This window comes from Prenolepis imparis, unplaced genomic scaffold (assembly GCF_030444845.1).
Source record: "Prenolepis imparis isolate NDT839.2.m4 unplaced genomic scaffold, iyPreImpa1.0 SCAF_5, whole genome shotgun sequence".
NCBI classification, from domain to species: domain Eukaryota; kingdom Metazoa; phylum Arthropoda; class Insecta; order Hymenoptera; family Formicidae; genus Prenolepis; species Prenolepis imparis.
In genome coordinates, this window is record NW_028141163.1 from 4198625 (window position 1) to 4212889 (window position 14265).

At 28.4% G+C, this 14265-nt stretch overlaps 1 protein-coding gene across 1 annotated transcript; it reads left to right on the forward strand.

The window, feature by feature from the left end:
* The first annotated feature begins 1616 nt into the window (after positions 1-1616).
* LOC145936176 (ionotropic receptor 84a-like) lies at positions 1617-11777 on the forward strand. Its single transcript, XM_083038090.1, has 10 exons — positions 1617-1863; positions 2178-2344; positions 2637-2990; positions 3266-3381; positions 3939-4109; positions 5051-5304; positions 5401-5609; positions 5692-5966; positions 11260-11454; positions 11528-11777. The coding sequence occupies exons 1-10, from the start codon at positions 1683-1685 to the stop codon at positions 11601-11603; spliced, it is 1998 nt and encodes a 665-aa protein (XP_082894216.1). The 5' UTR covers positions 1617-1682; the 3' UTR covers positions 11604-11777.
* Positions 11778-14265: the final 2488 nt, after the last annotated feature.

A 14265-nucleotide genomic window follows, 5' to 3' on the forward strand; every position in this document is an offset into this window, starting at 1 on the left:
ATATTATTTTAAAATTTAATTACCAAATTAACGCTTTAATCAGTTGATTTCTATGAAAAAATATTAATCGAGTTTAAACAAATTTTATATTATTTTTTAATAAACATAAAACCGAAGAATTGCGCGCGCGTAGCGCGCGCTTGTGTTGTTCTAGTTATTTAAAAAAAAAATGACTATGACTAAAAAGTTTCGTTGATTATAACATTTGATTCTTCAAATAAAGTAGTTTCTCCCTACACATTTTCCTGTGTGATCGAAAATGGCGGAGATATTTCAAATAATTAAGTAATACCATCTATTCTGATATATGCAATATAGGTCTCTCATAGATGACACGATTAAATTATCGTAAATTCTATCAAAGAATCAATTGATACATTAGAAACTATTACGAAGAATTCGACTCAAGAATTTACAATAATTGAAAATAACATTGAAAGTACTTGTTAGACTTGGATTACGATTACACCAGTGATATTTTACAAATAATTACAAATAATAAGAATTTTTATACAAAACGTTGCAAATATTTAAGAAGATAAAATAAATTTAAAATAAATTTTATTTAAGAAATATGTATAAAAAAGAACTGATTAAAAACTGATATTAGAATGCAACAAAAAAATATCAATTTGCTGTTCCTGTATACAAAACAATTTTGACAGAATATATAATGAGTTTGTGTAGCGTTTAAGTATTTGGAGGGCGCAAGCAGCATCTGCAGCCGTCATGTTGCGCGCGGTAAATCGCTGGTCACTCGACGTCCGGCCTCGGCACAGTTAAGATCATAAATGCAGGCCAAGTATTGTTTTGACTAGTTTTTTCTTTGTTCTGGCACTGACAAGCTTTCCATCACTTTTCCTCATCGTCCTGACACCAGGGATTCCTATTTCCGGCTAACCAAGCCTCCCTAAACTTTCCCTTACAGTGAGGTAAACACTGTTAATTCTGTTTATTCGAATAAGTTAGAGATACACAACACAAAGTCTAACTATTAATAAAAATTACTAAAATTCCAATTGGCTACAAAAGTCACCAACAATTACTATTAGATAATAATTTCCTAGTAAAATTACTTCCTCATATAACAATATAAATAATAAATAATATATAAAACAATTGTTTATGAATTGCAAGTAGAAAAAATTTCGCCAACATATTTGCAAATTAAAATAAACTACATAATCACATATAAGCCACAATTTACACAATTCAAGTGCAGTAATAAATTATGTAAATCTCAGCTGTGGTTTTTCACACAATAAAACATACACTCCCGATTTTCTCTGTCATCAACATTCTTTGCACTATTATTACTATCCTAGTTTCTATTTGACGATTGCACTATTAAGAAAAATTTGTGAGAACTACAAAAGCAGGTAAAACCTTCAAAGTTGCACGTTTCGCGATATGCAATGAATAATCTATTCGCAGATTATATACCATGTAGCATTCGTCACAAAGATTGAATATTTTATATGCAGTAATTGCTCTTGCAATGCACGCATGCTTATTGCGCATCAATTTCTTTTCTTCATTTTCGTTTTCCACATATTCGCATTGACGATTTTCGTTACAGATACAATTACGTGAAACCAGTACATCTGCGAAAAGATTATGGTGCACGGATAGTCGATATTTTCGATTCTGAATATTATAAGAGAAATCTGCGCAGTTGTTCGATGTATATAGAGACGGTCAAAATGTTCTCCATTGTCCTGTGTATCTTTGCATTGTTGCTTAATAATGATATGATCGTATTCTCTCATCGGATCGACGATGTTACTCTAAAATTTATCGTCGATACGATGCCCATATTATTCCCGCCATCGAGGATAACTCTACACTCGTGCATCAGCTATGGTAAAATCTTCAGATTCTTTATTTACGTATCGAACAAAGGAGCTTTTAAAAAAAATAGTATATAAAATTTCACAAAAAATAAGTGAATAAATAATAATAAATTATAAGTAAAATAAGTTTTTGTTAAGATTTCATTGTCAGGTTATAATGTAGTTAAGTTATACATATTTAATATATTTTTTATAATATTACATATTATAATAAAATGTCTATGTGTAACTATAATATCGTCGTAATTTCTTCCGTTTTATACAAAAATAAGTATATAAAATTCTCTGAAAAATATTTGGTTTTCACTTCTGTTCTCTTTTCAGATGACACAATTAGATTATCAAAAAAACTATCGAGTCTTCACTTGACGCACGGCATCTATAATAATATCATCCCAGAATTCGACAGGAGAATTTACGATGATTTGGAACATCAAAATCTGTACGTGGTGGACATGGACTGCAATTATACTATTGAAATGTTACGACAGGTACCAAATATTTTTTGTACGTTTATCATGACGCGAGCGCAAACATATTATTATCGACTATCAAATAAAAAAATTAAACCGCGATACTTATACCACGCACATATTTTATTATTAAACAATATTAATAATTTCGCTCAATAATACTTATTCGCTATTGCTCCATAAACAACTCGTATTACGTTCTATTGTAATTAAAAATAAAGTCATTAACATTAATAGCTGTAAAGAATTCTCTCATCTAGATTCTCGATAAACAAATTAAGTATGATTGTTATCTGATATTATACGATAGGTGGATTTGAATAGAATATTCGTCGCCCCGATGAAATGGCTGCTCCTTCAGGACCAAAAAACGTTAATCGATAATGATGATAATGCCAATTTGACTTTTACATATGATAATTCGATTTCGGATATTTTCGAGACCTTAGCCGTCTATCCTGATAGCGATGTAGTCCTCGCAAAAAGATTCGACGCTGATTTTATGCAACTAACATCAGTATATCGACCTAGTCTGCAGAAAAGAGTGATATGGGAAGATCGTGGAAATTGGACGGTCGAGAATGGTCTACGAATGAAAACTTTCGATGTGGCTTCGGCACGCAGAAGAAATCTTCAACAAACGACTCTTAAAACTGCTATCGTGGTACTTTAAATATGTATTCATCGTCGAGAAGATGCGCTCATGTATCAACAAGACATGAACAAAGACATTCCATTTGCAATCTAACATAACAAAATATATTTAACTCTTTACACAATTATTTTATGATAAATACTATATATTATAAGAAAAAGAAGAAAAAAATATAAAGTATTAATAATAAAAAAATCGCTGAGATATATGTATAATATGTATATTTTAAATATTCTTAACTTCTCATAGGCAAAAAAATACATTTCTCCATTTTTCAATTCCAGATAATACAACCCGCTAGCATGAATCATTTAAATGATTTTGAGGCAAAAGATAATGATCCGTTTTCGAGAGTTAATTATAACTGGGTGCGCCATATAATAAATCGGATGAATGCAACGTAAGTTATCTTGACATCATATTTACCAATTATATCAAAATGTTTATAAAATAGATTCAAATAATGGTTATGATTTTATTAATTTCTTGCGAATCTGTTAATCGTAAATGTATATTATTCCAAATAAATCTACAATTGGACATTTATATGATAAAATCATTAATTAACGCAATTATAATAGCGAAGGGAAACTATAACAATATATCAAAAATGATTAGGGTCATAAAACATTTTCGATCAAATTAATGTGCGCAAATGGAGCTAATCGCCTAATTAAATATGTCGTACTTATCGTAAAAACGAGTAAACTATTGTTTATAAAGTTTCAATGTTATCAAATATCAGAAAAGGAAAGCAGACTTTTGAAAGATACATGTTTTAATCCGAAACTAACAATAAGAGATTAATAGTTTCGACTTGTACAAAGTAACAAATCTCAAAAATTGTTAAATCAAAACGTTGTATCATTAATTCGTCATAAATTTGTAAAGTAACTAATTGGAGTCAATTATCAAATTTCATACTTCTATATTCATAATTTCATATTTTTTCTTCAGATTGAATGTCACAACAGTGGACGATTGGGGAAAGGTATACGAAAATGGGTCCATAGACGGAATGTGCGGCCTACTAGTTCGACACGAGATTGATATTGGTGGTACTACTATGTTTATGATACACGACCGCATTAATGAAGTGAAATATGTCAACCTACACACAAACGTTGGGTAAAATCTCAATTAGCTAATTCTTCCTTTACTACAATTGTACAATTTACATTACGGATCCCGTTGTAAAACAGATTAAGACTGTATGCTAATCAAAGTATAATATCATGTAATATCATGTATAAAAAAGATAAATTTTTTTATTAATGTTTTTCTATTAATTTAAAATTCAATATTTTGTAAAATTACAATTGTTTCTCCATCACATATATAATGACACAAACGCAGTCATATATACAAATACAATACTTTCCACATAATAAAAATAGATCTGCATCTAAGATGATTATATTATAATTCAAGCAGCAGAGAACTACATAAAAATCAAAATAAAAAATCTAGAAATAAAAAAATTTATATAATATGTATCATTCTCGTTTTGTATCTTTAGAAAGTATGTTTAAAATCGTGGCTTATTAGCTACATCAATGATAATAAAAAAATTTATTTTTCTTCTAAATAGAGTAATCTAAATAGAGTAATATTAATGCTTTGAACTTTTTATGAATTATATTGATAAATAAAATCCTGACTGCATGCGAAGTAAACATACTAATATTCGGAAAATACTAATAAATAAATAATAATCATCCTTATAATTCTTGGTTTAATATAATATTTGCTTCAGAAAAACGCTCTATTTTATCATTTTTATTTACTTATATTTATTAATTTATCTTTTTATACTGAATAAAAATGAAAAAGCTATAATTCAAGTAAGAAGTGTCGAAACTTTTTTTTAGTTTCTAAATCATCGATGTTAGCTACATCTGATTAGCATACCGCCCTAAAATCTAATTTCGACTATTCGTTATCAACAATACTGATAATTAATAACTTCTTATTCTTTCTATTCTATCAAATTAGTTACTGATTTCTAATTATTAACTTTTATTTCTATCAATTCCTAATATTGATATTATACATAAAATTATGTATAGCGTGAAATTCGTATTTCGACAACCATTATTATCGACCGTCAAAAATATCTTCATCTTACCTTTTGAAAGAAATGTTTGGATAGCAATCGCCGTATTTCTTCTGGTCGTTTTTTGCTCATTATACGTATCTATGAAATGGGAATATTATCGAAATACAATGAAAAAATTGTCAGCTTCCTGGAAAGACACGCATATCGGCAAACCAACATTCGGCGAAGATTTTCTCGTTCTCTTAGGCGCGTTTGTTCAACAAGGTATACAATTTATTCTAAATTTTGTAGTTCTTAATTTGTAAGTTAAAATATTCGCAATTTTAAGAGTCAACTTTTAAATTGTCTTTATCTTTATAGGATATTCCTACGAGCCGTACAGAATCTCAGCTCGAATCATCACTCTCATGTTACTGATAGCCTCGCTGAGTCTGTACGCGGCTTACACAGCAAATATCGTAGCTCTTTTGCAATCCCCTGCGGATTCAATCAACACCCTTTCCGATCTCTTACATAGTCCTTTAACTCTCGGCGCGCAAGACATTGTGTACGCTCATTATATGTTCAAGGTTGATAAATTGCTAGATTTAATTGTTCGAAACAAAAATTTAAATGACAAGAAATGCTGTAAGATTAATAATTCCTGTGTAGACTTTTCAAGATCCCATTAGGAAAGCGATTTTCGAAGAGAGAATCGAGCCGAAAGGTCGCAAGTCTAATTGGATGGATATAAGGGAAGGGGTACGTCGCATAAGAAATGAATCATTCGCATTTCACGCGGTAGAAAATCGGATGTATCAAATTATGCAAGAAACATATCAGGAAGATGAAAAATGCGGATTAACTAATATCGATTATCTGAACGTGATACAACCGCATCTCACATTACCAAAACAATCGCCATATTTAGAAATAATAAAAAATGGGTAAGAGATTATGTCTTTGATTATATCGCGTTTCCAAAATAATAATTATTATTATTATTTACATTATAATTAAATGATAATTTACATAAATTAAAATTGAGCACTGAAAAACAAGTCAAAATATATGAATATATACATGTATACTCACATTATATCTACATATTCTAATTTTAAAATATTAATTAAAATTTGTGTAAATATTTCAAAATTTATTTCTTTTTTAATAAACTAGAACAACACAAGCGCGCGCTACTCGCGCGCCATTCTGCAGTTTTATGTTTATTAAAAAATAATATAAAATTTGTTTAAACTCGATTAATATTTTTTCATAGAAATCAACTGATTAAAGCGTTAATTTGGTAATTAAATTTTAAAATAATATGTTAAAATATTAAAATAGTAAAATGTTGTAAAATTGTAAATAATATGTTATAATATCTTATTCTCGATTAATATTTTTTGATGGAAATCAGCTGATAACTTTCAAAAATATTAATCGAGTTTAAAGTATTATAACATATTATTTAAAACTAATATTATTATTTTTTTTAATTTTATTTTGAACAAACTGTCAAACTGCTAATTCTCGCGATAACAGCCTCTCGATGCTACGAATATAACACACAACGCGAATCTTGACAGCCAATAAGCATCGCGGAAAAGCGACAACAATAAACTTTGATATATATGCGAGTATCGATTTTACATATCTTTCTTAGAAAAGAAAAGAATTCAACCTTTTTGTCACGCAATTACTCTGCCATGAGCATAAAATACTAAATTCGAGTCAAAAATAATAAAATAATAACTCGCACTTTATATATCGTAATTTTATTATGCGCAAAGTAAGAATGTAGAAAAATTAAGTAGTACGAGTCAACAATTTCTCAGTACGGTTAGCCTTTTCGTCGCGCAATCATTTAATCATTAACATAAAATTATAAATGCGAGTCAAGAACAATAAAAAATTATATGCACTTTATATATCGTAATTTTATTATGCGCAAGGTAAGAATGTAGAGAAATTAAGTAGTACGAGTCAACAATTTCTCACTACGGTTAGCCTTTTCGTCGCGCAATCATTAACTATTAACATAAAATCATAAATGCGAGTCAAAAACAATAAAAAAACAGCACGCACTTTATATATCACTAGAACAACACACAAGTGCGCGCAATGCGCGCACTATTCTTCGATTTTATATAAAAAAAATGATATTTTTATATAAAGCTTGTTTCAACTTGATTAATATTTTTTGATAGAAATCAGCTGATAATTGTGCGCCGTATGGGGTTCGCAGTTTAAAATATTAATTTTCAATATTTTAAAGCAAGTCAAAAATTAATCTTTCATATATTTTATCAGTACATTGTCTGCACATTTTGATGGTACCATCAACATACCAGCCTACAAACTTTTTGATCTAATATACGTAAAATAAATCCGCGCCGTAAGGGGTCCGCGATTTAAAAATTTTAATTTCCAATTGTTTAAAGCGAGCCAAAAATTAATCGTATATATATTTCAATAATGTATTGTTTGCAGATTATTTTGGTATCATAAGCATATTAGCGTACTACTATTTTAATCCAATACACGTAAAATGAATCCGCGCCGTATGCGATCCGAGGCTTAAAAATTTCAATTTTCAGTATTTTAAAACACGCCAAAAATTATTTGTTTACATATTTCAACAGTACATTGCCTGCACATTATAATGGTACCATCACCATACCAGCCTACAAACTTTTTGGTGTAATATACGTAATATAATTGTACGCCGTATGGGATCCGCGGGTAAAAAATTTTAATTTTCAATATTTTAAAACGAGTCAAAAATTAATCTTTTATATATTTCAACAGTACATTGCCTGCACATTATGATGGTACCATCACCATACCAGCCTACAAACTTTTTGGTATAATATACGTAATATAATTGTACGCCGTATGGGATCCGCGGGTAAAAAATTTTAATTTTCAATATTTTAAAACGAGTCAAAAATTAATCTTTTATATATTTCAACAGTACATTGCCTGCACATTATGATGGTACCATCACCATACCAGCCTACAAACTTTTTGGTATAATATACGTAATATAATTGTGCGCCGTATGGGATCCGCGGCTAAAAAATTTAGTTTTCTATATTTTAAAACGAGCCAAAAATTAATCGTATATAAGTTTCAGTAGTGTATTGTTTGCAGATTATTTTGGTATCATAAGCATATTAGCGTACTACTATTTTAATCCAATACACGTAAAATGAATCCGCGCCGTATGGGATCCGCGGCTTAAAAATTTTAATTTTCAGTTATTCAAAACGCGCCAAAAATTATTCGTTTACATATTTCAACAGTACATTGCCTGCACATTATGATGGTACCATCACCATACCAGCCTACAAACTTTTTGGTGTAATATACGTAATATAATTGTGCGCCGTATGGGATCCGCGGCTTAAAAATTTTAATTTTCTATATTTTAAAACGAGCCAAAAATTAATCGTATATAAGTTTCAGTAGTGTATTGTTTGTAGATTATTTTGGTACCATAAGCATATCAGCGTACTACCTTTTTGGTCTAATAAACGTAAAATTAATCCGCGCCGTATGCGATCCGCGGCTTAAAAATTTCAATTTTCAGTATTTTAAAACGCGCCAAAAATTATTTGTTTACATATTTCAACAGTACATTGCCTGCACATTATAATGGTATCATCACCATACCAGCCTACAAACTTTTTGGTGTAATATACGTAATATAATTGTGCGCCGTATGGGATCCGCGGCTTAAAAATTTTAGTTTTCTATATTTTAAAACAAGCCAAAAATTAATCGTATATAAGTTTCAGTAGTGTATTGTTTGCAGATTATTTTGGTACCATAAGCATACCAGCGTACTACCTTTTTGGTCTAATATACGTAAAATGAATCCGCGTCGTATGGGGTCCGCGGTAAAAAAATTTTAATTTTTAATATTTTTAAACAAGCCAAAAATTAATATTTCATAAATTTTAACTGTACATTATCTGCACATTATGTTGATACCATTAACATACCAGCCTACAAACTTTTTGATTTAATATACGTAATATAATTGTGCGCCGTATGGGATCAGCGGCTTAAAAATTTTAGTTTTCTATATTTTAAAACGAGCCAAAAATTAATCGTATATAAGTTTCAATAGTGTATTGTTTGCAGATTATTTTGGTACCATCAGCATACTAGCGTACTACCTTTTTGGTCTAATATACGTAAAATGAATCCGCGCCGAATGGGGTTCGCGGGTAAAAAATTTTAATTTTCAATATTTTAAAACGCGCCAAAAATTATTCGTTTACATATTTCAACAGTACATTGCCTGCACATTATGATGGTACCATCACCATACCAGCCTACAAACTTTTTGGTATAATATACGTAAAATGAATCCGCGCCGTATGGGGTCAGCGGCTTAAAATTTTAATTTTTAATATTATGCGTAGCTATATACATATATCGCGGTAATAGATGTCGATACTCATTTCTACTGCGCATTCGCAATTCGAATTATATTAAGATTATCGAAAAGTGTCGGACGAAATATATTTATAACTCTAATTAAGGAAATATTTATTGTCCTTAAAAATTGCTACGGAACCTTAATTGTTAATTTGGATTTATGTCTCACTTCTATTTTTAACTTAATAAATGTATTACTTTATAATTAAATGAATAAATTAAAAAATATTAATATAGCGAGCTAATTAAATTTTAAAATAATAATATGTTATAATAATTAAAATAGCAATATGTTGTGAATAATATGTTGTAATATTTTATCCTCGATTAATATTTTTGTTACAGAATCAGCTGATTAAAACGTAAAATTGCTAATTAATTCTTAAAATAAGAATATGTTATAACATTTAAAATAATAATATGTTTTAAATAATGTATTATAATTCCTTAAATTCGATTAATATTTATAACAGCTATCAGTTGATTTCTGTCAAAAAATATTAATCGCAGATAAGGCATTATAACATATTATTTATAACATTATTATATTAATTTTTATAACATATTTTTATGTTAAAATTTAATTAGCAATGTAATGCTTTAATCATCTGATTTCTATCAAAAAATATTAACCAAGTTTAAATAAATTTTATATAAAAATATTATTCTTTTTTATTTAAAATCGAGGAATGGCGTAACCCGCGCTTTTGTTATTCTAATCTTTTTCTAAAAAAGACATTAAGTCGATTCTCGCAAGTATTTTTGCCTTTTTTCCGCCAAAATATTAATCAAGTTTAAAGTATAATAACATATTATTTAAAACATTATTATTTTATTTTACTTTTTGGACTAACTGTCAAATTGCTAGCTGCTAACCCTCGCGATGACAGCCTTTCGGTGCTACGAATATAACACACAACGCGAATGTCAAAAATATTAATCAAGCTTAAAGTATTATCACATATTATTTAAAACATATTATTATTTTATTTAATTTTATTTTAGACTAACTGTCAAACTGCTAACCCTCGCGATGACAGCCTTTCGATGCTACGAATATAACACACAACGCGAATGTCAAAAATATTAATTAAGCTTAAAGTATTATCACATATTATTTAAAACATTATTATTTTATTTAATTTTATTTTGGTCAAACTGCTAACTGTTAACCCTCGCGATGACAGTCTTTCGATGCTACGAATATAACACACAACGCGAATCGACAGAGAACCAATCAGCATTGCGGAAAAGAGGCAACAATACTTCGAGACTTTCGAGAATCGACTTAACATGCACTTTATAGAAATGGAATCGCCGCAATCGATCGTAAATCGATCGCCGCAAAGGGCTCCGATTTTACCCTTAAACATTATTTCTTCGAACAGAGTTACATACACGCAAATGCAAATAATAAAAATTCCAAAACTACATATAATTAAAAATAGAAAGTAAAACAGATAAAATGATTTAATTTTCAATTATGCTTACATTGTGATAAACTTTTGAATAATTTTGATCTACAAAAATGTCTATGAAAACAGTATTATTTTTCTCTGTATCTGTATTATTTTTTCTCAAAAATAAATAGCACCCTAGAAAAAAGAATTTATAATGACATTTTAATATGTTAGCACTTATGATTTTTTTATGTTAAGTTTTTAATCAAATTCGTTTTCAACGATTAATTTATTTAAAAATTAAGCTTGAAGATTGCGTAGCACTAATAAAAGACTAGTACAATTCGTTACATACATACAGTATGTTTAAAAAGGGAATTTTTTTCAGAGCTATGAAGCTACGAGAATATGGACTGAAATTCCGTGATGAATATCGTTTATTTACGAGAAAACCACAATGCTCGAATCAAGCTAACTTTCTCAGTGTTGGTTTCACGGAATGCCGATTTGTGATTGTTGTAATGGGTTACGGAATGCTACTTAGCCTAATCGTGTTTGTACTAGAGTTGTTGTGGCACAAAATGTAAGATTTAATTTCATTTAAGATCTCATTCACGCACATACAAGTTATTGTTATCTTACATTTCCTTTTACAGACGAAACAAGAATACAATAACAGAAACGATTCCAACTGTAATAGAAAATAAGAATCTCGAAATCATCGAATATTGACTAAGATAACTTCTAGAATACAAATTAATCCCAAATGGTACACAAACAGATGTATAAGATGTTCTATATTTCTGCAGTAAACAAAGCGCTTTTCTTCATTATACTCATAGCGCATTTTCTTCGCTATATATTTTAGAGCACGCGCATGCACGCGTATAAGAGATAGAAGTTATTAATTTAGCGCACATTAGTATATGATAATTAACTATAGAAAATACAAACATAATTTGATTGTTTTTAAAAGAAAGCTAGGAAATTTTTCCGACTAAATTATCTATTTTAGCTTGGAAAAAATATATATATAGTTTCCTTAAAATATATAGAAATTCTGTCTTTTTATGATAAGACAGAAATTCTATACAACATAATTAATAAAACACTTGTAATCACGTATATGTTAATAAAGATTAGATGTTCATATTGTTATTATCATATTATTATATTCTTTTGTATGATTAGTGAGAGAAGCAATCAATATTATATATACACATGATTCCTAATAAGCTAAAAAAAGATAATCCTAATCGAGAAACATTAATTTTAGATTCCTATCTACGCCTCTTACTATCTACTAATCTAATGTTTTATTTGACATTTAAAATGTGATTATATTAGGAAGTTGTAAAATATATATTTTATTAATATATTTTTACTTAATGTTATCGTACAATTTATTTTGGGAATATTTATTAATACTTGATAGTTTATATATACCGGGTGTCCCATTTTAAAGGACCCACTCAAATATCTCAGAAACACTGCGTTAAATCAAAAAATGTTTTCTACAAAAGTTGTAGGGTTAATAAAAAATATGGGTTTCCATTAAAAAAATTTATTCTCACCTTCACTTGATCTTGGAGACGCCGCCCAAGGTCAAATGAATATTACTATGTTATATCCCCCTCGAAACCCTACAACTTTTGTAGGAAACATTTTTCGATTTAACGCAGTGTTTCTGATAATGAGATATTTGAGTGGGTCCTTTAAAATGGGACACCTGGTATATATATATTTATATGAGTAAAGTTATCACGTTCTCGACATTTGCATTAATTTTAATAATATTAATATTTTTTCATATTTTAAAGATATTCAACAAAATTATTATTAATCTAGTATAAGTATATTTTAATTATTTTATCTTTTATATATATATATATATATATATATATTCATATTTTATATATTCTTTTTATATATTCATATTTTGTGAAGTATAATAAATTTCTATGATTTTCTGGAAAAAGCTTCGTATGAAAAAAATACGATGTGTAAAATTATTGTAAATAAACGACATTTTAGCTAAATGCTACTCGCGTAAACACAACACATGGTAGCAAATAAAGATCTGTCATTTTAATCTGCCATCAGCTGATGAGAGATCAAATATGTTTTGCCATCTGCTGATGAAATCGTATATCGCTTTATGAGAAGCAAGAAAATTCGTTGTATTTATAAACTTTATCCTCAGCTGATATGCGAAATCTTTTACATCTTGTAAAACATATGTTGTTGTAGCAGTAATGAGTTAAAATTATAAATTATAATCGCATTAAAATTATTTTTTCATATCTTCTTAATTCTTCTTTTTCTTTTCATATATTGATTATATAAATATTTTCAGAATAAAGTTATATACAATACCCTCCATATTAAAAACTTAATAAAATTTATACATATATATGCTGAGAGTTAATTATTATTTCTTCTCCCAATTTTAACACGCATGCGCGAATAAAATAACAGTTTTGTTAGAGATTAAATATACATACAATAATATAGCGTATGATAATTAGCAGTAAAAATGACATATACAATTTAATTTGTTTAAACGAAAGCTGGCAAGTTTTTCCGAATAAATCATACATTTTAGCTAAGAAAATATATATATATATCATTTTCTTTGACATATATAGAATTTCTGTCTTGCGCAATACGATCTGTCTTTATTAATTTATAATTAATAAAAATGAATGAAGCAATTGTAATCAAGTAAATGCTAATATAAAGATTGTTATTCATATTATCATGGTATTTTCTTCTCGAATCAACGAGACAACTAATCTATATATTTACGCATGATTCTTCATCACGAGATGAAAAAAGACAATCCTAATCAAAATATATATTAATTTCCAATTGATAACTGCACACTGTATTCAAGTATATGTATTTAATGTGATTAAACTAGAAAGTTGCAAACTATATTGTTTTATTAAGATATTTTTACTTAACGTTGCGTCATCGTATTTTATTTACACTGAACTTATTTGTACGTTTAAAATTGTGCTAAAAACGAAAAAAATAAAATTTTAATCATATATAATAAATAATAAATAGTGTAATATGTGTGTGTGCGCCATACGATGCTAAAATTAAATGACCATCCGTATATCATATAAATCTCGTGAGCAATTTATAAATTTCCAAAACAAGTAAACATCTCTGTCATTCTGACTGCTGTCATTTGTAGTATTATACATCGAATATATATACAATCCTGCCATCTGCTGACGATATCACACATTAATTTATGAGACATATAAAAAATACGACCATGTACGAAAATGCGAATCTGCACAGTTTATTCGCATTCTGTATACAAACACTGATATTATATGTATTATATAACAAATGAAAAGATTTTTTCACATGTCAAAAT

Coding starts and splice junctions, on each gene's coding strand:
- LOC145936176 (XM_083038090.1), top strand. CDS start 1,683: ATGTATATAGAGACGGTCAAAATGTTCTCCATTGTCCTGTGTATCTTT. Junction 5,305..5,400: donor AGGCGCGTTTGTTCAACAAG/GTATACAATTTA, acceptor TTATCTTTATAG/GATATTCCTACGAGCCGTAC. Junction 5,610..5,691: donor ACGCTCATTATATGTTCAAG/GTTGATAAATTG, acceptor ATTCCTGTGTAG/ACTTTTCAAGATCCCATTAG.